General features: G+C 48.0%; 1 protein-coding gene across 2 annotated transcripts in view; it reads left to right on the top strand.

Annotated features, from left to right (window-relative positions):
• The window catches only part of DNHD1 (dynein heavy chain domain 1), a 67300-nt gene extending 42594 nt beyond the window's left edge, over positions 1-24706 (top strand). The window contains exons 25-44 of one of the 2 annotated variants that reach the window (XM_088843118.1): positions 3939-5520; positions 5712-5920; positions 6120-6324; positions 6401-6503; positions 10317-10466; positions 10710-10892; positions 11024-11455; positions 11671-12142; positions 18998-19270; positions 19481-19633; positions 19811-19989; positions 20111-20878; positions 20972-21073; positions 21273-21459; positions 21625-21747; positions 21836-22037; positions 22790-22881; positions 23044-23193; positions 23408-24195; positions 24356-24706. In XM_088843118.1, coding sequence (XP_088699244.1) covers positions 3939-5520; positions 5712-5920; positions 6120-6324; positions 6401-6503; positions 10317-10466; positions 10710-10892; positions 11024-11455; positions 11671-12142; positions 18998-19270; positions 19481-19633; positions 19811-19989; positions 20111-20878; positions 20972-21073; positions 21273-21459; positions 21625-21747; positions 21836-22037; positions 22790-22881; positions 23044-23193; positions 23408-24195; positions 24356-24706 — 6704 coding nt within the window. Of the gene's footprint in view, positions 1-3938; positions 5521-5711; positions 5921-6119; positions 6325-6400; positions 6504-10316; positions 10467-10709; positions 10893-11023; positions 11456-11670; positions 12143-18997; positions 19271-19480; positions 19634-19810; positions 19990-20110; positions 21074-21272; positions 21460-21624; positions 21748-21835; positions 22038-22789; positions 22882-23043; positions 23194-23407; positions 24196-24355 lie in introns of both variants that reach the window. The other variant, XM_088843117.1, reaches the window with a different exon arrangement.
• The last annotated feature ends 781 nt before the right edge of the window (positions 24707-25487 follow it).

Genomic DNA, 25487 nt, shown 5'->3' with positions numbered 1-25487 from the left:
TCCACTGACCGCAAAATGTACTTTCTTTTCAAGTGCACATGGAACATTCACCAAGATAGACCTTATGCATAAAATCAGTCTCAATAAGTTTCAAAGGATTAACTTCTACAGAATACTTTCTCTGACTGTAGCAATAAAAACCAGTAAGATACTAGAAATCCCCCAATTATGGAAATTAAACAGCACACTTCTCGATAACTCATGCATAAAAGAAGAAACTCAAAGGGAAATTAGAAACTATTTTGAACTGAATAATAATGAAAACACAACACATCAAAATTTGTGGAATGTAGTTAAAGCAGTGCTCAGAGAGTTTACAGCTTTAAATGCCTGATTAGAAAAGAAAATTTGAAATCAGTGATCTATATTTTCAGCTTAAGAATCTAGGAAAAGAAGAGCAAGTTAAACTGATTAGAAGGAGATAAATAATAAAGATCAGACCAGCAATCAATGAAATAGAATAAAAAGCACAAACAATAGAAAATATCAGCAAAGCAAAAATTTTAAAAAGATAAAATCAATCCCGAAGTAACACAAATCAAGAAATAAAATAGGAAAATATAAATTATCAATATCAGGAATGAAAGAGATTTTATTTTAAAGATATTAAAAAGAACAAGGGAATATTGTAGAAAAACTTACAGTAATAAATTTAGTAATTCAGATGAAATGGATAGATGCCTTGAAAAACACACCTTATCAAAATTTGACTCAAGAAAAAGAATAGGAACAGAATAGCCCTATAGATCTATTAAAAATTTGAATTCATAATAAACATTCCCAGTCCTGGATGGTTATTACACAGTTCGGTTATATCCAATATTTAGGGGAAAAAATGGAAACCTACAGTTTTTCAGAAAATGGAGTAAATACTTTTCAACTCATTTGATAAGGCCACCAAATCCTAATACCAAGTTCTGAAAGATATTTCAAGAAAATAAATTATAGGCCATGATCTTTCATAAATATAAATGCAAAACAAATCCTAATGAGATATTAAGTAAAATTCAGCAACACATTATCATCAAGTGGGGTATATCTCAAGAATGCAAGTTGACTCAACATTCAAAAATTAGTCACTGTAATGCATGACATTAGAATAACAGAAAAGTATAGGAGCATCCTAGTAGATAAAAAGCATTTGATAAAATTCAACACTATTTATGGTAACTCTCAGCAAACTAAGAATAGAAAGGAATTTTCTCAATTTGATGAAGGGCATCTATTGAAATCTATAGCTAATTACATACTTAATTGTGAAATATTGAACATTTTTCCATAAGATCAGTCACAAGGCAAGAGTGTCCACTCTCACTGCTTCTTTTCAATAGTGAACAGACACTGCTATCAGTACAATAAGAGAAAGAAGGAAAAGCCTTTAAAATTAGAAAAGACAGAGTAATACTATCTCTACTAGCATATAACATGATTTACTACATGGAGAGTCCTGCTGCTGCTGCTGAGTCGCTTCAGTCATGTCCGACTCTGTGCAACCCCACAGATGGCAGCCCACCAGGGTCCCCCGTCCCTGGGATTCTCCAGGCAAGAACACTGGAGTGGGTTGCCATTTCCTCCAATGCATGAAAGTGAAAAGTGAAAGTGAAGTCACTCAGTCATGTCTGACTCTTAGCAACCCCATGGACTGCAGCCCACCAGGCTCATCCATCCATGGTATTTTCCAGGCAAGAGTACTGGAGTGGGGTGCCATTGCCTTCTCCGACATGGAGAGTCATAAGGATCTACCAAAAGCAAAAACAAAACTACAAAATTATTAGAATAAATAAGTGAATTTAGCAGGCCCACAGCATACAAAATCAATCTATTGAAATCATGATTATTTCTATATCCTAATGACAAACAATCAGAAATAAAAAATTTAAGTATCATTTAAAATATCATTTAAAAGCTTAAAGTATTTAGGAATAAACTTAGTGAAAGATACACACTGAAAATTAGTAAATACTGCCGAGATTAAAGAGAATTAAGTAAATGTAGAAATATATCATGTTCTTAGATCAGAGGAGTCACTAGTGTTAAGGTGCTCATTCTCCCCAAATTGATCTACAAATTCAATGAAGTCCCAGTCTAAACTAGGAAGTCGTTTTTTTTTGTTTGTTTGTTTTTGTTTTTTATTTTTTAGAAACTGACAGACTCTAAGACTTACATGGAAACGCGAAAGACCTAGAAGGGCCAAAACAACTTCGAAAAATAAGAAAGTTGGAGGGTTTAAATTAGTGATTTTAAGACTTACTGTGTACAGTTACAGTAATCAAGTAATGAATACCAATATCGGTATAAGGACATGGATACAGCCTAATGGAACAGAATCATGAATCTGATATATGGTCATTTATGGTCATTTGGTTTTCAACAAGTGCTCCAAGATAATTCACGGGGGGAAAGAATAGTTCTTGGGGTAGAAACAGCTGTATGTATGTGTGAGGGAAAAAAAAGAATCTTGAATCCTACCTCACAACATTCACAAAAATCAATTATAAATAGATTATAGACAAGTATAAAAATTAAAACTATAAATCTTGAAAAAATATTGAAGAAAAATGTGTGTGAACTTGGCTAGAAGCAATGATTTCTTAGGATACAACTATATTTCACCAAAATGTAAAACCTATGCCATTCAAGAGACACTTATGAAAATGAAAAAAAAATCCATAGAAAAAATTCATGATACATATTTTTAACAAAGCTCTTGTACCTTGAAAACATAAAAAAGCTCTTACAACTCAGTAAGAAAAACTCCATTTAAAAAATGGACAAAAAATTTTGAATGGACACTTTACAAAAGAAAAATATATGAGTGACGAATAGCACGTGAAAATGTGTTTGATACGGTTATGCATCGGTGAACTCCAAATGTAAAACCTGTGAGACAGTGCTTCACACCTACTAGAAAGATTCTAAGTAGAAAGACTGATAGTAATTGTGAAATGTGGAGCAGCTGAAACCTTCACACTTTGCTGGTAGCAAGTGATACAACTACAGGGAAAAAGTGTGACAGTTGTTTACCTATTAAATGTAGGTTTACTATACAACCCAGCAGTTCTGCTCACAGGTATTCACCAAAGTGAAATGAAAGCACGTGTCTGTTCTCAAACTTGCACATGTATGTTCATAGCAGCATTATTCTGAATAGTCAAAACCTCAAAACAACATAAAAGTCCATCAGTGTCAGTGGATCTACAAACTGTGATATTTTCATAATGGAATATCACTCAGAAATGAAACAGAACAAATTACTGACACACGCAAAATATGGATGAATCTCAGAATCACTCTGAGTGAAAGAGGCCAGACGTGGTAAACCACATACTGTATGATTCCCTTTGTATGAAGTTCTAGAATAGGCAAAGCTAGTCCATAATGATAGACATCAGACCAGATAGAAAGTCCTGGGACAGTGTGATAGGGGACTGACTGCAGCGGGGCAAGAGGAAACTTCCTGGGGTGATGAAAGTGTCCTAAATATTGGGGTGGTGGTTACACGGGCATATATGTTTGTCAGAACTCCTTGAACTTCTACAATGTGTACATTTTATTTTATAGAAATAATTTCTCAATAAAGTTGACTTTATAAAAGCCTGCATGAGATATAACTCCATTATCTCTGACTGTGGCGACTGCACTTTTCCCTCTACTATGGTCAGATCAGGTTTCCAAGCCTTTCTGTTCACTAACCTTCAGTTAATGAATATGTAATTGGTCTTAGAGGTAGGATTTGGGGAAGAAGAAAAAAAAAATCACTCACTTCTAGGGAGAGAGAACAATGTACTCAGACATGACCCAGTTCCAACACCCCAGATGCATAAACTTCCTCAGAACCCCATGTGTGCCAGGAGCAGACCCATAGAGGCAGGGAGAGGAGGAGCAGGGTGACACTGTCGTTCGGCCTCACGCAGGTTTTCTCTGTTCATGGCCCCCAGACCCAGAGAAGAGCTGTCAGCCACTGTTGGAGACTCTGCGTCAGGCCATAGACGGCACTGTGTATACCCAAAACACCTTGGAGCTGCAGACGCTGCAGCCTGGAGTCAACTTCCTGGCCACTGCCACGGTGCCAGGCTTCTGCGAGCGGCCGCTGTGCCCACGCCTCTCTCGGCTCTTCACGGTGCTGGCCCTGGGCAGCGTGACCCAGGCCACGCTGCTGAGCAGGCACATGCCCAGCATGCAGGCCTGGCTCGAGCGCTTCCCCTCTGTGGAGCGGGAGAGTGCTCTAGCAAGAGCCCTGGTTCGGGCCTCCTTCGAGGCCTGGGAGGCAGTGGGCAACTGCTTTATGCCCTCACCCCTGCGCCCTCACTACCGCTTCTCCATGCACTCTGTGAGCCAGCTTCTGGGCAGCCTGCAGCTGCTGCCCGTCAGGGTGGGCTCCCGGGGTTTTGTGGACTCTCTCAACCATCAGGAGCACCTGCGCCGGGTGTCTGGCTTGCGCGGCACCCGCCTGATGATCATGATGGCCACGCGCAACATCACGCGCCTCTGGTTGCATGAGGCACAGAGAACGTTTTGTGACCGGCTGGACAGCCCCAGGGAACGCTCCTTCTGTGCCAGACTGCTCCTAGAGGTAGCTCAGAACGTCTTCTGCTGTGGGCCGACACCCCAGAGCCTGGCCAAGGGTTATGAGGAGGAGGAGGAGGAAGAGAAGGTGCCTGAGGTGGAATCCGAAGGGGAGCTGGCTCAGTGGGAGGACCAGAGCAACAGCGGGAGTGAGACGGAGGAGGAGGAGGCCCCGTACGACCTTTCGGTCACCACAGGCTCGCCGTGCAATGATTCAGCACCTCCCGGAGCACCAGTAAAGAAGATGACCATGGGAAGCGTGAGTCAGAAGATGAGCCAGGAGGAAGGCACAAGGATCTCCAGCTACAAGCTCCAGTCGAATAAATCTAAGAAGGCAGCCCAAGAAGACATGGTCTCACCCTTGTTGCTCCCAGTGCTGCTACTCCGGCCCCAGGAGAAGCCCTCAGACCTGGTCTTCAGTCAGGAACTGATACTGGAGTCCAACTCTGAGAGCTCCAGCTTGTACCTGGAACGCCAGTGGGTGAGCCTGGAGGAGCAGCTGGCCACCTCAGCCGCTCAGCTGCGGCTGAGCCCCCACCTTGCCCGGTGCCCCTCGATGGCCCAGCACGTGGCCCGCCTGGTCCGGGTGTTGGCCAGGCCCCAGCAGCATGCCCTCCTGCTTGCAGGGGCTCAGGGGACTGGGCGCTGTACTGCCATCACTCTGGCTGCCGGCATTTGTCAGACCCGCCTCTTCCGTCTGCCGTGTGGCTCAGAGGAGGCCATTCTCCGGTGTCTAAGGGAGGCCAGCTGGCATGCTGGCACGTTAGGCCAGCCGGTGGCCCTGCTGGTGCCCAAGGGTGTGAACCTTACTACCCTTCATCGCCTGCTGGCCCTGGCAACCTCAGGCAGTTTTCCTGACCTGTACACAGAGGCAGATCTGGAAAACATTGAAGGACATCTCCCCAGGGACAGCCTTAGCGTCAAGAACATCAAGAAGGAAATACTCTTGCAGAGGTAAGGCCAAGACCCCCAAGCCAGGGGTCGCTCTGCCCTGGCTCCACCCTGGCCGAAGGCCAAAAGGCCCCACAAAACTTAAGGGCTACTGAGGGGGCACAGAAGAGCAGGGCTGAGGGGTCAGGCTGGGGCGGGGACCTGGGTGGGCAAACAGGGATGGAGAGGACGGTATCAGAGCTCCTGCCCCACAGGTTCTGCCACCAGGTGCGCAGCCACCTGCACATGTTCATCCTGATCGGAGACGACCAGGCCCACAAACAGCTACCCTCCACCCTTTTCCTGAGGCTCCTTCAACTGGCCATCGCCTGCATTGACCGCTATGAACCCTGGGACCAAGATTCCCTGGTCGCTGTGGCCCAGCATCACCTGAAGGGTGCTCAGAGCCCACCCCTTGATGACGGTGAGCCCTCTTTACCTGTCCTCACCCCTCATCTAGACCAGGTTCTGAAGAGGACTGTTACTTGGGTCAGTCTCTCTCTAGAACCTGGTTGAGCCTCCCTTCACCTTTTCTGCCCTCCTTCCTGAGCGAGGAGAGAGGGTCCCTTTCCTTTCTTCCCCTACGAGCTCACAAGTCCAGGCTAAAGCCATGCCTGTTGCAGACTCCTTGAGGTTCCCAGACATCCAGGCCTCAGTTCCCAGCGTGGCCAAAGCCATGGCTCTCATCCACCTTTCGGCGGCCAGCTACCAAGGGCACCTGTGCCCTGAATTGCCACTCGTCACCCCCAAGACCTTCCTGGACTTCCTGGACACCTTCGTACTGCAGCAGCAATGGATGACCCTGCGCATTAAGAACAGGGCCCAGCGGTGAGTGACCCCCATTCCCTCCCCTGTATCTCCTTCCACTCCCTCAGGTCCACTCACTGGCACATGGTGTCTTCAGGATACAGAATGCCCTGGAAAATCTGAAGATGCTGATTGAGAAGCACAGTGCCCACACCACCCTGGTCTTCAACTTGGAGGAGCAGCTGAAAGGCTCCCATAAGGTAAGGGGGAGAAGAGTTTGAGGCGTGAACAGTAGGTCAAAGCAGGAGCCCAAACAATGACTTTGCAGAAACCAACCAGACTGAACCTTAGTTCTGGTCTCCTGAGAGCCCCACTTCCCCCAGGGGCTGTCTCTAATCCCTACTGCCGCCTCCTCTAGAGTTCAGGCTCAAAGTTCCCTGTGGCACATCTGAGACCAGGCTGATTCCTCTAAATGCATGAAACCCAAGTGTCTGCTTCTGGTTGTCCCTAGTACCTTGACTGTGTGAGGTTCAGTATGCTCCCCAAACTCTGCAGAGATTCCCACTGGGGATGGGGCAGGATTACATCCTCATGGTCGCCTCTCACTTTAATCCTCTTCTCCTGGATTATCTATTGCTCACTGATGGTTGGCACACCTCATGTAGCTGTCCTCTCTTCCCATACCCCTTTGTTCCTGCAGTGTGTCCTTCCACAGTACACCAAATATACAAATTTATACATTTATTTACAAAAAATTTATACACTCTATTTACAAAAATAAATAGGTACGGTGGGGAAATGCAGATGGGTGATGGCAGTGGGGGCAATTTACATTCTAGAACAGAACAAGGAATAGGTTTAAATGGTTTGCTAGATCTCAGTGTCCTGTTTTCCCATCACCTTCCTCTACAGGGCATTTCCCAGTGACAGAGTTTTCTCTCCCTGTCCCATCTCCCCAGCACTGCTCCCAATGATATTCAGTCACCCTATTTTTCCTTTAGAGCTTCCCAAAAACAGTGCTCATGTAACAAGAGATTTTTTTTCCAGTCATTACTCTAAATCCTTTTGCTTTCTTACACAGAGCAATTTTCTTCTTTGAATAAACAAACTGCTCATATCTAGCAGTGGCATCATTACATGTTCTGTAGTCAAACACTCTTAGTTAAAAATGCTTTCCTAAAATAGATATTTTTTTTGGTTTTGTTTCATTTTTAATAAGAGGAATTCTGATATTGCAGTTTTTTTTCCCTTTCCTGCTTACACAAAACTTTGATGAAGGTTCAGGAGTAACTACAGTGAGAGAGTTACTAGTGGTCAGTTCACAAGCAGATGATATGACTTACTTTCTCCTGGGGTTTCAGGTCTTCCAGCTCGCCATGGCTAACCCTCCTCTTCTGACGGGGGTCCTCAGGGCTGCCCTTCAGTGTTGCACAACCCCAGGGGCATGGCTTATATAGGATCTACATACACGGTTTTCACTGTGCCCTGTGGAGTCATCATAGTACTGTTGCCCTCCTACCATTCACCACGGAGGATCACTAGCTTAGATTAAAAATTAAGACTCAGCTGAGATGCAAAAAATTAAGAAGTTCATTGATGAACGGGAGTCCTCTTTCCCAGGATTTCCAAATTCCAGTTTTCTGTCTTGGGTCTTGCTTTTCCCCCAAATGATTAATACCAGGGATTTTTGATATGGTTTAGGGGAGCTATTATTCTCTGATCCCTGGATCAGAACATAAGAAGCCCAAAAGCTGGATAAGAGATGTTCACAGTCTCAGAGGCATTCACCTAACAGCCATAACTGTGTGTACTTGTTTCAGAGTTGCCCACTGCAGGAAATGGCACTGCCCTCCACTTAGTCACTTAAGCTGAACCCCAGAGTCATCTTGGACTCCTCCATCTCTCTTCCCTTTCATATTCAGTTGGTTAATTTATTTATGACTGTGCTCAGCAAAACTTAATTGAATTCCATATTTTTTGTGTGAGCACTCATTAATACTTTTGTCCAGGTCTACATCTATGCTGGCTTCTTCCCTCATGGCTCAGTTGGTAAAGAATCCGCCTGCAATGCAGGAGACGTTTATGCTTACATCTAGGTAGATAGAATTCTCACCTTCACTTTTCTAAGGAGGCTATTCTTTCTTCCATTTTACAGATGAAAAAACTCAGATCCAGAGAGGTTAGGATGAGGATTAAATGAGGCCTTTACGTGTAAAGTACTTCAAAGTGCTGGCACATAGCAAGAGCCCAATAAATGTCATCATGTATTAATAGTAGATGGCCTCCTAATAAAGATAAAGCACTCTCCTGGTCCTTCTTGGTGCCTAGTTTGCTGGAGGATATAGGCTCGTGCAAGTAATTCTAAAACAATGCATTATGACAGAGCAAGTCCAGGATGCTCTGAAGTATCAAGAAGGACTTCCTAAAATTGTATAAGTCTTATGCTGGATTGGTTCATAGTGCTTTTCAGGTCTACTGTATCCTTATACTTCTCTATATATTTATTCTATTAATTTTTGAGAGCTTGATATTGAACTCCAACTAAAAATCTTAATTTATCTACCTGAAAAATAATTGAAATATATAGTGGAACTATGTGTACCATTGTTCTGTATTTTCCAAATGTGTGGTAAATGTGTTATCATATTTTCATAATTAAAAAAATTAAAAAGTAAAAAAAAAAAAACTTCCTAGAGAAAGCATAGTACCACGCTGTGCAGCACTGAGGCATTGATAAGCACCAAAAGCATTCCTTAAATGTGTAAACACAAGAATGAAGTGCGTCAAGGTTGATACCTGAAGCTCAGGTGAGATTTGGTGTGAAAAGGGGTGGGAAGAACGTCGCGGGCTGAAGTAACAGCAGGTGCGAAGGCCCAGAGGCAAGAGTGTGTGTGCCAGGTTGGAGGAACTGAAAGTCAGGAATGGCTGGAGAGCACACTGCTGGGAAAGGAAAAGCAAATGAGGTTGGAAAGATGAACAGCAGCCTCCTGGTCACGGAGGTATTGTAAACTAAATGCAACAGTGGCAAGTGTTATGATAACATGATATGATACCTGCCTTTGAGAAAACCAAATAGGCTTGCAGCATGAAAAGCAGATTCGAGGAGGGGGAGTAGGAGTTAGGAAAAGTGCAAAAGGTCAGGAGTGAGAGAGCATGGGTGTGAGTCATGGTTTTGGGGATGGAAGTAGACACGAGAAACATATTGGAGATAGAACAGAAAGGCCTTGCTTGAAGATGGGTTTGATTTTGGGGACTAGAAGAGGTGGAGTCAGGGTAACCATCAGGTGTCTTCCTTGGGAAACTGGGATGTATTTTGCTACAAATCTCTGAGAGAAGAATACATGAAGAGATGACTAGGATTGCAAGAGATCTGAGGAGCCATAGCCAATACACTGATTCCTGTATACGCGGAGTCTGGGGGGGTCTGTGAGACACTGAAGAGGAAATTCCCACTAAGCAGATGGATATGGAGGTGTGGGTCTTGGGGAGGAATCTGGCTAGATGTAAGGATTTGGAGTTGTTGAAATATAAGTGACAATCAGAGCCAGTGAGCTTAGGGAGGTACACAGAAAGATGATAAGACAAGGGGGCCCTGAAAACTTTTTGAGAAATATTTAAGGGATAACAGAGGAAGAGAATGAGGAAGAGCAGCCACAGAAGCCAAAGAAGACCACAGTCTCATGAAAGTCAAGGGAGGAGAATGTTTCAACAGGGAGGGGCTTCTTCTGTGACAAACGCCACTAGCGGGTCAAGTAAGATAGAGTGTCACCCAGTGGTTAAGCATGTAGGCTTTGGATTCAGATTGCCTAGGCCTGTATGGTAGGTCAGAAGCTCCCAACCCTCTCAGTGAGGCTGCCTGACTAGATGTATAACTCACAGACTGGAGAATGACAGTTTCAGAGCTCAGCACGTATCTGTAGCCTACTTGGAATTCAACTTGGTCACCCTAATGATCAACTTGGTCATACAACTGTCAGGAGTATGCCTGAGTCCAAGCCCATGTGGGGTCTTCTGATGCGGTAGTCCCACCTGACCCAAGATCTGGAGCTGCAGAGCCTAAACTCTGTTCACAGAGCCTTGGCAGACTGAATCATCAGCTAGACCAAAGCAAGATTCTGTACAAGCGGCAGCTGACAGAGTGTCGGCAGCAGGAGAACCTCATTGAGAACCTGACCAAGCAGCGGGATGCCCTGCGGGCTCAGTATGAGGCTTTCCTAGAGCAGGTGAGCTCTTCCTACCACCTGTCCTGCACTGATCCCCTCTTGGAAGGGGACAGCCTCTCATAGGATGCCCAGAGGAGAGGATGGGTTGACTTGTCATGGAGTCTCCTGGGACAAAGGTAACAGAATGGCTTGGGGTGTGGTCCCTTGGAGACCCTAGGAGAAGAAGGTCCCTCCTGGAAATACCTTGAAGGAAGAGAGGACATTCTGGGAGCTCACTTGAACTGCACGTCTCTCCTCATTTAGATGGGCAAGGCATTTCTGGGGCCCCTGAGCCAGTTGCAGGTGACTGACTTTGAGGAGATACGAAGCTATCGAGCACCACCAGAGTCTGTGGTCCAGGTGACCGATGCTCTGTGTGACCTCTTCCACCGTGAAACAGGCTGGGCCAGTGCCAAGCAGCTGCTGTGCTCTGAGGATTTTTATCAGGTAAGAAATGTGGGGCTCCACGGAGGAGGAGAAATGGAGGCATAAAGCGGCAACTTGGCAGAGCGAGGCTCTTGGGGCAAGGTCAGAGCATCCATGTCGTCCCCCACCCCTCTTAACACACACTCCCCCAGGAGCTGGTGTTCTTCCCCAAGGAGAAGATGACAGACGCAGAGATGATCAAGTTAAACCTGGCTCTGAAAGCTCCAGGCATGAGTGACGCAGACTTGCGGGCAGTGAGCATACCTGTAGCAAGCCTGGCAGCCTGGCTCTGGGCCGTTCTGTGCTACGGGCTGGCACAGCGCCGAGGACTGCCCACGGGCCTGCTGCTGCGGCAGGTGGAGCTGACACTGGCTCGGGAGCAGGCCCGCCTGGGCCAGTACCAGTTCCAGGCCCAGGAGCTTCTAGAGCACAGTTTGGCCCTGTCCAAGAATCTGGAAAATGCCCAAACTTGCCACAAGCGTGTGGTCGAGAATCTGGGGCAGGCTCAGTGTGGCCAACATCACAAGTGGCCGGTTGAGGCTGCCCTGCTCATGCCTATGCATTCCTGGACTACAGAGCTCCAGGTAACCAGCTCCTTCTAGAATGCCCCCTAAAGCTCATTTCTGCACTGCAGACCACTCCTCTGCCCCTCCCCATGCCCTCACCGCCTCCCTCTGTCCCACTCTGCCCTCCTTGCCACGCTTTCCCCCACACCCTGCCTCGCTCCCTCTCCACCAGACCTTCTACCTCAACCCTCCCCACTGGGCTACACGCCATCTGGTCTTCCCTTCCACACCAGAAGTTGAAGGGTCACTCCTCCACGGTGCTCGGAGATGCCCTCTTGTGTTCAGCTGCCATCAACTACCTGGGTCCCTTCCCACCAGTGCGACGCCAGGAGCTGTTGGACAAGTGGCTGGCTCTCTGCAGGGGCTGTCAGGAGCCACTGGGCCCAGATGACGTGGCACAGGCACTGAAGCAGATGCAGAAATCTGTCACCACGTTGCCAAAGCATCCCCTGCTCTCCATACGCTCTCCCTTCAGCCTTGTGTCCTTGTTGAGCTCCGAATCTGAACAGTTCCAGTGGGACCGAGACATGAAGCCCCAGGCAAAGTCAGCCCGCCTGGCAGCGCTGCTTTTGCGAAGTTGCACGCACTACTTCAGTTGCCGTTGGCCCCTGCTGCTTGACCCTGGCAACGAGGCCCTCATGTGGCTGAAGCCACTGCCTCTGGAAGAGGCTGGACGCTTGGCCACCGGTCCCACCAATGGCACAGGTAAATCCTGGGATAATAAACAAACACTTCTTGGTATCTGAGCTGCTCAACACTCTCAGTCACATGCAATCTTCCCTTTCACAATGAAGACACTAAATATTCATGGCTAGGGTATCCCAGATTTCTTCAGCCAATATGATATTAATAAATCAGGTCACATGTATATTTCTGGGCCCATACTGCAATGATTGTGAATCTATGTGGCTGACCATAATCTTCCACTTCCTGGTCTGCTCAGCACTATTAGAACCTTGGACTATGACTCAGAGCTTTCCTATTCCAATTTATCAGGAATTCTGGGGCAATATCTCCATTGGTTCTGCTTGGATCAGGGACCCATCTGGATAGAGCATCAGACGGAGCATTTCCTAGGGGAAGAAAGGAAGAGTGTTTATTTCCCAGAAGAAGGGGCTGAAGGTTGTACTGGTAAAAATAACAGACTTCTAGAACAGAAGGTGTATAACAAAGTGCTCTGTAACCAGGGCTCTGTAAGCAGGCTTCCTGGGTGAAATGTTTGCACTTTGCTAGCTGTGTGACCTAAGGCAAGGTATTTAGTCTCTCTAAATCCTAAGTTTAAAAAATATTAAAAAGCAGAGACATTACTTTGCCAACAAAGGTCCGTCTGGTCAAGGCTATGGTTTTTCCAGTGGTCATGTATGGATGTGAGAGTTGGACTATAAAGAAAGCTGAGTGCCAAAGAATTGATGCTTTTGAACTGTGGTATTGGAGAAGACTCTTGAGAGTCCCTTGGATTATAAGGAGATCCAATCAGTCCACCCTAAAGGAGATCAGTCCTGAGTGTTTATTGGAAGGACTGATGTTGAAGCTGAAACTCCAATACTTTGGCCACCTCATGCGAAGAGCTGACCCCTGATGCTAGGAAAGATTGAAGGCAGGAGGAGAAGGGGACGACAGAGGATGAGATGGCCGGATGGCATCACCGACTCAAAGGAGATGAGTTTGGGTAAACTCTGGGAGTTGGTGATGGACAGGGAGGCCTGGCGTGCTGCAGTCCATGGGGTCGCAAAGAGTTGGACACGACTCGAGTGACTGAACTGAACTGAAAGCCTAAGTTTGTTTGCCAATAAAATCAGGGTCTTATAGCCATCTCATGAAGTGTTGTGAGAATTAAGATAATTCACGAAAAAAGAGTTCACACAGTGCCTAATGTATAATAAGTTCTCAAAAATATTAGTCATTATTTGTTGTTGTTGCTGTTTAGTCACTGAGTCATGTCCAACTCTTGGTGACCCCATGGACTACAGCATGCCAGGCTTCCCTGTCCTTCACTGTCTCCCAGAGTTGGCTCAAATTCATGTCCATTGAGTCAGTAGTCATTATTACTACCAGTGTCTTACTGCTATCAATATTACAGTCCATCCCTTGGCTGTCCAGTATATGACTTTCTGTTGTGCCCATACACCATTACAAAAACATCCACTATACAGCTAGCACACGTGAAGCTGTAAATTAATTTACCCCCTCTCTAATAAGTTCAGTTCAGTTCAGTTCAGTCGCTCAGTCGTGTCCGACTCTTTGCGACCCCATGAATCACAGCACGCCAGGCCTCCCTGTCCATCACCAACTCCCGGAGTTCACTCACACTCATGTCCATCGAGTCGGTGATGCCATCCAGCCATCTCATTCTCTGTCATCCCCTGCTCCTCCCGCCCCCAATCCTTCCCAGCATCAGTCTTTTCCAGTGAGTCAACTCGTCACATGAGGTGGCCAAAGTATTGCAGTTTCAGCTTTAGCATCAGTCCTTCCAATGAACACCCAGGACTGATCTCCTTTAGAATGGACTGGTTGGATCTCCTTGCAGTCCAAGGGACTCTCAAGAGTCTTCTCCAGCACCACAGTTCAAAAGCATCAATTCTTCGGCGATCAGCTTTCTTCACAGTCCAACTCTCACATCCATACATGACCACGGGAAAAACCATAGTCTTGACTAGACGGACCTCGGTTGGCAAAGTAATGTCTCTGCTTTTTAATATACTATCAAGGTTGGTCATAACTTTCCTTCCAAGGAGTAAGCATCTTTTAATTTCATGGCTGCAGTCAGCATCCGCAGTGATTTTGGAGCCCCAAAAAATAGTCTGACACTGTTTCCACTGTTTCTCCATTTATTTCCCATGAAGTGATGGGACCAGATGCCATGATTTTTGTTTTCTGAATGTTGAGCTTCAAGCCAACCTTTTCACTCTCCTCTTTCACTTTCATCAAGAGAGTAACAAGTTCCTCTTCACTTTCTGCCGTAAGGTGGTGTCATCTGCATATCTGAGGTTATTGATATCTCTCTTGGCAATCTTGATTCCAGCTTGTGCTTCTTCCAGCCCAGCGTTCCTCATGATGCACTCTTCATATAAGTTAAATAGGCAGGGTGACAATATACAGCCTCGACGTACTCCTTTTCCTATTTGGAACCAGTCTGTTGTTCCATGTCCAGTTCTAACTGTTGCTTCCTGACCTGCATACAGATTTCTCAAGAGGTAGATCAGGTGGTCTGGTATGCCCATCTCTTTCAGAATGTTCCACAGTTTATTGTGATCCACACAGTCAAAGGCTTTGGCATAGTCAATGAAGCAGAAATAGACGTTTTTCTGGAACTCTCTTGCTTTCTCCATGATCTAGCGGATGTTGGCAATTTGATCTCTGGTGCCTCTGCCTTTTCTAAAACCTGCTTGAACATCTGGAAGCTCATGGTTCACGTACTGCTGAAGCCTGGCTTGGAGAATTTTGAGCATGACTTTACTAACGTGTGAGATGAGTGCAATTGTGCAGTAGTTCGAACATTCTTTGGCATTGCCTTTCTTTGGGATTGGAATGAAGACTGACCTTTTCCAGTCCTGTGGCCACTGCTGAGTTTTCCAAATCTGCTGGCATATTGAGTGCAGCACTTTCACAGCATCATCTTTCAGGATTTGAAATAGCTCCACTGGAATTCCATCACCGCCACTAGCTTTGTTCGTGGTGATGCTTTCTAAGGCCCATTTGACTTCACATTCCAAGATGTCTGGCTCTAGGTCAGTGATCACGCCATTGTGATTATCTTGGTCGTGAAGATCTTTTTTGTACAGTTCTTCTGTGTATTCTTGCCACCTCTTCTTAATATCTTCTGCTTCTGTTGCTGCTGCTGCTCCTGCTAAGTCACTTCAGTCGTGTCCGACTCTGTGTGACCCCATAGACGGAAGCCCACCAGGCTCCCCCGTCCCTGGGATTCTCCAGGCAAGAACACTGGAGTGTGTTGCCATTTCCTTCTCCAATGTGTGAAAGTGAAGTCGCTCAGTTGTGTCTGACCCTTAGCGACCCCATGGACTGCAGCCTACCAGGCTCCTCCATCCATGGGATTTTCTAGGCATGAGTACTGGAGTGGCTTGCTATTGCCTTCTCCGATCTGCTTCTGTTAGGTCCATACCATTTCTGTCCTTTATCAAGCTCATCTTTGCATGAAATGTTCCCTTGGTATCTCTAATTTTCTTGAAGAGATCTCTTGTTTTTCCTATTCTGTTGCTTTTCTCTATTTCTTTGCATTGATCGCAGAAGAAGGCTTTCTTATCTCTCCTTGCTATTCTTTTTGCGAGGGGGCATCAGAGGGCAGACACACTGAAATCATAATCAAAGAAAACTAGTCGATCTGATCACATGGACCACAGCCCTCTCTAATAAGAGACACCCTAAATAAACATCTAGCTGCTATATCCAATTCTGAGTCCTGAAACTCTGAATAATCTCTTGATCAGATCTGGATATGGCTTTTCATGGTTCTGTAAACTATCCTAGATTAGGTGAATCTCATCTTAAGAATACACCTGATAAGCAAAGAGAAGCAAAATCAAATCAAGATAACTATAATAAACTTCTCTTTAGAAATTTGGAAAGGGTAAGAAATACACATTATATTGGTCTCTAGCATATACTGTGGAATGCCAGACAGAAGGTAAAAAATTAGCATCATTTCACTGGCTAATTGAATTCATTGGAGTGAGTTCCTAGACAGCCAGTTCAGCTGCCCTGAGTTCTGATAAACAGTATAATTTTCCTTGCCCATTGTCTCCCAGAAGTATCTGTGAGAGGAAGGTCAGGCAAGAATACCCTGTTGGTAGCCGTTATACCGTAAATGTCCACTTCCTATTGGAATGGGTATGGGGGCTTAGGATGTGCTGTAAAATTAAGCAAACACTTACTACCAGATGGGGGAATTTCTGGCTAACCCCCTAAAATCTCTCATCTTTTTCCCTCCAGATTTCATTTGTAAAGACTCTATTAACTGATGCCAGAACTCTTGATATATTCTCGTTGTTGAATTTAAGCCGCAACTTCTGGCTTCTGTCTCTTAACATTGGTTCTGGGGACTCCACCGATTCCACTAAGCCTTGGTATAACTGTCATCCATCTAAACCTTGGCCCTCACCTCAGGGCTGTAGTGAGAAAATAGTATTGGGGGGAGCTTAGGCTGACTGGCCATGGAATGCAGCCCCTACTTGGAAGTATGTGGATCAAAATGGAGAGAGAGAGGACTCTTGTCAGGCAGGGAATGCACGGAGAGAAGTGCTTGTGATGATCCTGGAGACATCCCTGATTTTCCAATAGCCCGTGATTTCCTATTCCATGTGATATGATGTGCAGAATCATTTTTTAGAAGTCAGCAAGGTGCATGAGTATCTGATCATGTGTGATCTAACACTGCTTGATATGAGAAGAAAGGATTCCCTTGAAGTTCTTTCTGGAGATTGTTTCACTAAGAAGAGGTGTAGCCAGCTTGCTCCAGCATCTTCTACTAAGTCCACTAAAGTTCAGTGAGCACAGGGGCCAAGTCCCATGAGATAAGCCAGCTTTTTAGCTACACATAGCCTAGCCACCTTACCGGTAAGGAAAAGAAAAATCCTCACTGCTGCTTACTACCTGTAACAAAAATCCCACTCACCATGGCTTAAACAAATGGACTTATTTTATTGGATAAGTCCTTCTTATCCAATAAAAAGGACCAGGATAAGCAGGTATAGGGCTTCAGTGTTGCCTCCAAGCACCCAGAATCTTCTAGCTTTCTGATCTATGACCCTTGGTATAGTAATTTATCACATTGTAGTGGGTTGGATGGTGCCCACCCAAAAGATATATCCTCATCCTAGTCTCCAGAACCTATGAATGTGATCTTTTTTGGAAAAGGAGTCTTTGTAGATATAATTAAGGGTTTGCAATGAGACCATCCTAGATTTCCAGGGTTGGCCTAAATCCAATGATAAGTGTCCTTATAAGAGATAGAAGACAAGGCATAGGTTCACAGAGGAAGGCCATGTGAAGGGAAAGACAGTGGAGTTATGTAGCCACAAGCCAAGGAACTCCTAGAACCACCAGAAGCTGGAAGAGGCAAGAAAGAAATCTTCCTTAAAGCCTTCAGAGGAGTGCAATCTTGCCAACACCTTGATTTTGGATTTCTGGTCTCAAGGCCACTAAGAGAATAAATTTCTATTGTTTTAAAGCCACCATATTTGCTATTAAATGCTATCCCTCCAAGCATCATGTCAGAGGTGCTCCTAGCCAATATCTGTTCCTTTCATCAGAAAAATAAAAGATCTTCCATAAATCTGGATAGCCAGATGCACAAATAGCATATATCACTTATATGTGGAATCTAAAAAAAATGATACAAATGAATTTATTTACAAAACAGACATATTTATAGAAAATAAAGTTGTGGTTACTAAAGGGAAAGGAGGGGGAGGATAAATTAGGAGTTTGGAATTAGCAGATATTATCTGATGTATACTACTACAGATACAATAGATAAACATATACCACAGGGAACTATATTCAATATCTTGTAATAACCGATAATGGATAGAATCTGAAAAAGAATACACATATATATATTTGAATCATTTTGCTGTATACCTGAAACTAACAGCACTATAAACCAAGTAACTGTACTTTAATAAAACAACAAAAACAAACAAAACCCATAAAATGGTAAGCCTGGAAGAACACCCAAGTCCAAGTGCTCAACATCCAAGTTGAGCACTGAAACCTGTGATTTTAGTCTCAATTTTAGCCCAGTATAACTCTGAGCAGATCTGGTCAGGTTTCTAACCTACTAAACTGAGAGATAATAAATGTGTATTGTTTTTAGCTATTAAGTTTGGGGTTATTTGTTAAGCAATAGGAAACAAGCACATCAAATTGTGGGTCTGTCTACTTGCCCATTTCTTAATTTTTTAAAAAAACTTATTTTTAAATTTCCCAACATAAAACAAAAAACTATTCATCTTTTCCAGCTCCTGCAGTAGAGGAGGCAAAAGAGAAGGTGACTGCAGATAGCTGTTGGCCAACCAACCACCTGTGTCCATAGCACTGCCTGTGTTGTGGCCAAGGCCACAGTTTACGGACTTTCTTTTACAAATCGATACTTCCAGGCATGGGATGCTAGTGGTGACTTTTACAGTTGTTAGTGACAGAATTAGCTCAGGCAAAAAGGGAAATGCACTGACTCTTGTAGCCACCCTACAGAAAGGCAGAAATGGAGCTCGTTTCAGGGGTGACTAGAACCCCTCCCTGGAATTTTATAGTTACTGAGAGCTGCCCTCCACTGAGTGCTTGCCAGATGCCAGTGGAGTGCTCTCTGTGCATTGTTTCACATCGTCTTCACCCTATGTGGTGGTAGTAATGCATTAATATCAACCCATTTTGCAGATGAGGAAATTGAGTCTTAGAGAGCTTAAGTGACTTTCCTAAGGTGTCTTCCTGCAGACCAGACCTTGCTTCATGAGCTGGAGTCCTTGGGTGAATAGGGCTCCTGGGGAGAGCACCTGCTCTTCCAGGGCACCCTGAGAAGAGCGCCTTTTCATCTTCCTGCCGCAGGGAAGGGCTTTGGGAGAAATGAAAAAGAAGAGTCTAAAGAGGAGAACATGGAAGATGAAGATGATGATAGTGATGAGTGTGATAAAACAAAGGAGCAGAAGGCAGAAGAAAGGATCAAGGAGACGAAGGAAGAAAAGGAAGGGCAGCAGGAGCAAGAGGAGAAAGAACAGCAGGATGAGGAGGAAACTCAGTCCCCACCCCCTCCCGACCTCCAAGTCTTCTCAGGTGCCAGCCCAGAGCTGGGGCCTCAGCTCCAGGAGGCAGCTGCCCGTGGTGAGAACGCATGCCCTCCGCCCAAGGTCTCCTGTGTCCTCCCCTAGTCAGTGGCCCCACAGGCCTCTCAACCTCCAGTCTGACCTCCACCCCTACCTTCACCCTAGGCACTAATCCTCTGGAAGAACCCCGGGTTGGAGCCAGACTTAGTGCACGGGGGCACCCAGGTGCTGACATGGTGGGTAAGTTGTCCATGTCTGCCCCGCACAGGCCTGCCCGTGCTACTGACAAACATGGAGCTGGGCCTAGACTGCCCAGAACTGCAAGGGCTACTTCAGCGGGAACAGCTGAGTCCACCCCAGGTGCAGCCTGGCTTCTGCCTCTATCTGAGTACTGCTGTCCCCCTCAATGCCTTGGAAAAAGGTGAGGCCCAATGGGTGAGTTGCCTGCACACCTTTGTGGACACTCCAGGGCTCGAGCTTCACTCAATCTGACCTAAAGCAAGCTCAGGACCATAGCCGGTAGCCACACTCCCTGGGCCCCTCACCCCTGGCTCTGCCAAAGGGAAGGGGTTAAGCATTTCTCCCGTGTGACTCCAAGTGCTAGGCTGTGAGTTGCTGAAGGGGCTGAATGTGCTGGACCTGGGCGTGAACACAGAAATCCTAGAAGAACGGATGCTGCGGGAAATCTTGTGCATGGAGCGTCCTGAGCTCGAGAACCACTGGTGGGACCTGACCGTCAGATTCCTGGACTCCTGGGAAGCTGCAGGGGTTGTTGAGGTACTTGGAGATTCAGTCTATGGGTTGTGATGGGCCCCAGCATGGGGGTGGAGATGAATGTCGCTGACCGGGAAACTACGTGGAGAAGGACCAGATCCATGCAATAAGTTACTGTTTGTAGGAGCGGCTGCTGACGATGCTACTGCTCCAGGGCCCACAGCGTCAGAAACCAGCCAAGTTCCTGCGAGACGTGGTGAGGGCCCAGGCGGAGCTGTGTCAGCTGCGTGCCCATTTAGAGGACCTAGAAGAGCTGAGGCTGAAGGAGGTGGCACTGTGGGCACCCTATCGGCGTGTGGTCTGGCATGGCATGACCATCATAAAGGCTCTCAGCTCACTGCAGAACCTACTACCACTTTTCCGTATGAATCCAGAGGATTGTCTGGCTGCCACCAAGCAGGCTCTGAACAGCATAAAGGGTGAGATTCACCAGCGGGAGGAAGTAACCTGCCGCCTGCTGCAACTGAAGAGACAGCTGACCCACCAGTTACTAGGCAGCACCGTGGCTACACTGGGCCTGACCCGAGTACCCTTGGTGGGTGTCTTGGGTGCTTTGGCTCTGTTGCGAGTGGCAAGGAAGGCGCCGGAGCTGGAGAGGCTGGCCCTCTGGCCTGGACTGGCAGTCTCTCCCAGCACAGGCTGTGAGAAACCAGTCCCAGGTGTGGCTCGACCGGCCTGGCTAGGGCTGAGAACCTGGCACGAATGTAAGATGTTAGAGGTGCTGCCCCCGTTTGCTGGGCTGTGCGCATCCCTAGTGGGCCATGCCAGTGTTTGGCAGGCTTACCTGTCACTATCATCCAGTGTGCTGGGCCCTGCACCAGGGCCGGGGGCTCACCCACTGAGCCTCCTCCAGAAGCTGATCCTGTGGCGTGTGCTGCGACCTGAGTGCCTGGTCAGCACCCTGGCAACCTTCACCACCAGTCTCCTGGGCCGGCCCCTGGATGAAAACCTGAGTGCCCACACCATCCCGTTTGAACACACTCAGGCTACTCAGCCCATACTGATCTTGTTGCCACCACCCGGTCATCCCACTGCCACCCTGCATCACCTGGCCGTTATCCAGAAACTGGCTGCCAGACATAAGCAGGTTTGAGCCTAGCCTCTTGGCCACAGAGTGACGGGGCTCTTAGGGTTGGGGTGGGTGGTAGGCTCCCGCCCCCAGCATTCTCATGAATCTTTCTGGATTATTCAGGGACTTTCTGGGTCATCTGTGGCATTACTCTGGGTCCTTTGGGTCATCCTAGGATCTCTTTGAGTTACTCTGACGTTTTGTTGTTTGTCTCCAGGGGAAGAAGCATCTGAAGGTGATAGCTCTGGGCTCTGAAACCTGGGACCCAGTCTCCACAGTGATCAGCTCTCTCCACAAGGCTATGCTCAGGGGGGAATGGCTGGTGCTGGAGAACTGTCATCTTATGCCTCACTGGCCAAAACAGCTGCTGCAGCCCTTGCTGGGAGTGTTGGATGGAGCCAAGGGTGGGTTTGCTGTCTAGAGATGGCTTCTAGGACTTTATCCTGCACTTGGGCCTGAGCTTGAACTTGGGTCTCATGGTCTATCCCCTCATCCCCTTTGTATGACCCCTTAGCCTCAAGTCTGATCCCTATCCAGCAATTGATCTCAGCCCCATGTCTGACCCCTAGAGGTCTCGGACCTGGAGTTAGAACTGCTTTTTGCTCAACAAGCAAATGGGAATGTGGCTGCTATCCACAGGGATTTCCGTCTTTGGCTTACTGTGTCTGCAGAAGCTACTGCTTCCTTACCAGGTGAGGAAGGAGCTTCCCCATAGGCTCTTGGATTGGAGCCCAGAGGGCTACTGCATTGTGCTGACTCAGCACTTTCCTTCCTCCCCAGCCGTGCTCACTCAGCACTCCATGCCTGTTTTCTGGGACCAGTCCCTGGAGCTGGGCCACGTCCTGGTCGACAGTACAGAGCTAGTCCAGCAAGGACTCTCTGTGCAACCCCCAAGCAGGGTGCTGCCTCTGCTTCTCCTACATAGCCTCCTGCTACACCGGCAGCTCTATGGAATGAAGTTGCAGGCTCACAGGGGGCACTGGTGAGGGACCATCCTGCTCTGTCAGTCGCTTAGCAAACACTGAATATTTTCCACATGCTGGGATTCATCTCTGGGGAGCTCCAAAATATGAGGGCAAGGAGAAGTCAAGGAAGGCTTCTCCAAGGACTTTGGAATCTTGCTTTGAATTGAGTCCTGACAGCAGAGGCAGATCAGGAGGAGATGAGGCCTTTCTGAGCAGAGGGAAGTAAGCTTAGCAGGAGAGAGAAGGCTTCAGCGTGGCTGAGGTAGACATGCTGGAGGTCAGTGGGGAGAGGAAAGGCTTGTGGGACTGATTGGATCCTGAGGACAGTGGGAAGCCACTAAAGGGCTTTAAATAGAAGAAACATGATCCCATTTGTTTGTTGGAAAGATCAGTCTGGCAGCAGTGTGTAGAATGGACTAGATGGGGTGGGCTGGAGGCAAGCAGAATCGTTTTGGGAGGCTCTGGCAGTATCGAGAAACGAGATCATGGTGTAAGTGGTTGGGACTAGAATAGTCACAGTGGGGAGAGAGTAAATATGGGGTGAGGAAGAAGGAAGAGTCAAGGATGAGCTTCAGATTTCGGCGTTGGACAACTGGGTGTGGGGAAATGATGATTTCAGTTGAAAGGAAATTTGAGGTGCTAAGTGGCAATGACTAGTAAGCCTCATGGGTCTAGAGCTCAGGAGAGAAGTTTGGGCTGGAGAGAAAGATGTGAAAATCCTCAGCATATAGACAGTTTTGAAATCTAACTTCCTGCTCTCCACCCTCAGGAGTCAAGTGACCCTGACCCACGTCCTGCAGATCCAAGACCAGCTGTGGGCCAGCCTTAGCAATCCTAGTGTTGCCATGAGGGAGCTGGCCGGTGAGACTCCTCCTGTCCCCTCTCCTAGTCACCAGCCCCCAGGAGAGCCCAGAAGGGAGTGGGCTGGGGGAGCACTGAGATGGGACAAAATGTACTACTTCCATTTGGGAGGTGGTGGAAATGGGAGGGGCTGAAACTGAGGGGCTCTGACCTCACCCTCAGCTTCAGTTTTCTATGGGGGTCCTGTGGGAGATGACAAGGACAGGGAAGTCCTGATTAGCCTCACGCGAGCCTGCCTGAGCTCCAGCAGCGGGAATGGAGCCCAGCCACACACACCTCAGTATCTGCTGGCCACTCTGATGCCTGGCCCAGGTGAGCTGCAGTCAGGTATCTGTGTTGGGGCGGGAAGCAGCACAGTAATGTCACCTTGCTCAAGGGAAATAAAGGTACCAATAAAGGATTAGAAAGGAGGATATTCACACAGTTATGGGCTAATGATGGGTTCAAGTGTCAGAAAGCCTCCTCCTTGGGTCTGGGGTGGAAAGAGATGGTCCTTATCTCTCACCCTTCCTCTCCAACCCCTAAGAACTACAGGAGCTGGATGCTCTGGAGGAGTGCAAGGCTCAGATGCACCTACTGCCCACACCGCCGGAACCCCGGACCTGCGGACTGAGTGCTGGCTCCCAGACCTGGCTGTTGCGACGCCAGAGCCGAGCCATCCTGAGTGCGCTGCAGCGGTGTTCAGCTACTTGGGTGCCCGCGGCCCGCGGGACCTCGCGGCGTGCCGAGAGGCGGCTGCGGCAACGCCTAGTGCAAGCCAAGCGCAGACTGGAGTCACTGCAGGCTCAGCTGACCGAGACCACGCGCCAAGAAGAGTCTGGCGTGGGGTTCGGGGAGCTGGGGCTGAGTGCGCCGCTGCCGCTGGAGGGCTTCCTCAAGATGGAGGTGCTGGAGCTGAGCCAGCTGGTGGGCGCGCTGCAGAGGGACCTGGATTGCCTGCTGCAGCAGCTGAAGGGCGCGCCCCCGTGTGCCGCGCGGCGCTGTGCCGCGGTGGCTCAGGCTCTCTGGACCGGCCGCCTACCCCCGCCGTGGCGACCCCACGCGCCTGCCGGGCCGCAGCCGCCCTGGCTCTGGCTGCGACAGCTGTCGCGCCGCGGGCAGCTGTTGGTTCGCTACCTGGGTGTGGGAACCCAAGTACCAGAACGCATCTTTCACCTGTCAGCCTTTTGCCACCCGCGCCGCCTGCTGCTGTCCCTGCGTTGGGAAGCTACCTTTGCTGTGGTCGCCCCGACAAATTTCCTAGCTTGCCAAGCCTCCAGCTCCGGTCAACTCCCCCACAAACGTCAGGAGCTGATCAGTCCTCTGCACTTCCAGGTATCTTCGTGCTGCCCCTTCGTTTCCAGTTCCGACCCTTCAAGCCCCTGGTTACACCTCGCAGTGTAGCTAAGCCCCTCACCTTAGCTCCCCTGCTTCTCTGATCCACCGGGACCCCTTAGTTTCTTAGCCTTGCCTGACCGGTTTCTGGCGCCCCCAGGTGGCGAACGGCCCACATCCCACGGTTCCGGAGATGGGGCTGCTGCTGATCGGACTTCAGCTTCACAATGCCAAGTGGGACCCGGTAGCAGGGGCCTTGCAGGACAGCTCCTCCAGTCAACCCAGCCCTCTGCCTCCCGTCAGCGTCAGTGCCCAGGCCCTAGGGGCCAGTGACCTGCCACCCCGAGGCGGCCTGGCAGTGTATTCCTGTCCTGTGTACTTGGAAGGGCCCCTGGGCACCACCAGGCTACACAGGAGGAAGGTCCTGATGCACCTGCCCCTGCCCACCAAGCTCAGCCCTGCCACCTGCATCCAAAGGAGAGTCCACGTGTGCAGCCCTCCGTTGTCCTGAGCCCTCAGCCAAAATAAAGTTGGACTGATTTGGTGAAATGTTTCTGAGACTTATAAGGGATGTAGGTGTGCTCACACAGGCAAAGTGACACACGGAGGGGAAAACAGTGTGTTCATCTGAGAAAGAGGAGGAGTATTCACACTGAAGGTGGAACAGGCTGTGTGCCTGGCACTTGGGGAGAGGCAAGTGTGGGGACACTGTGGGGAGATGGACCTGGGGTTAGTCCTGTCTCCAAGGGGCTAGACAGATCTCAGGATGGCTAACACATAGGACTTTGAATCCCTGCCCAGCTCAAAATTGTGCTCTCAGCTCTGTGCTAAACCCACAAGGGAGATTTTTAAAGGGAGAACATTAGACCTCAAGATCATTTCTTCAGGCACTTAGTAGGACTACTGGGAATGCCCCAGTTCTGCCCAGCTAGTCATCCCTGCAAGATGTATTCTCAGCACACACACGAAGAAACAAAAGCAAAATAAGACACAAGGGCCTGTGTTCATTCGATGGTCATTTATGAGCCCTCCTCTGAATGAGGTGGTCTTCCAGGCACTGATGAGGTTATTCTTCTGCTGCTGCTGCTAAGTCGCTTCAGTTGTGTCCGACTCTGTGTGACCCCGCAGATGGCAGCCCACCAGGCTCCCCCGTCCCTGGGTTCTCCAGGCAAGAACACTGGAGTGGGTTGCCATTTCCTCCTCCAATGCATGAAAGTGAAAATTGAAAGTGAAGTAGCTCAGTCGTTTCCGACTCTTAGCGACCCCATGGACTGCAGCCCACCAGGCTCCTC

Source organism: Moschus berezovskii, chromosome 14 (genome assembly GCF_049115385.1).
Source record: "Moschus berezovskii isolate FMDL1 chromosome 14, NW_MosBer_1.0, whole genome shotgun sequence".
Taxonomy (NCBI): Eukaryota; Metazoa; Chordata; class Mammalia; order Artiodactyla; family Moschidae; genus Moschus; species Moschus berezovskii.
This window is presented reverse-complemented; position numbering and strand designations above follow the sequence as displayed.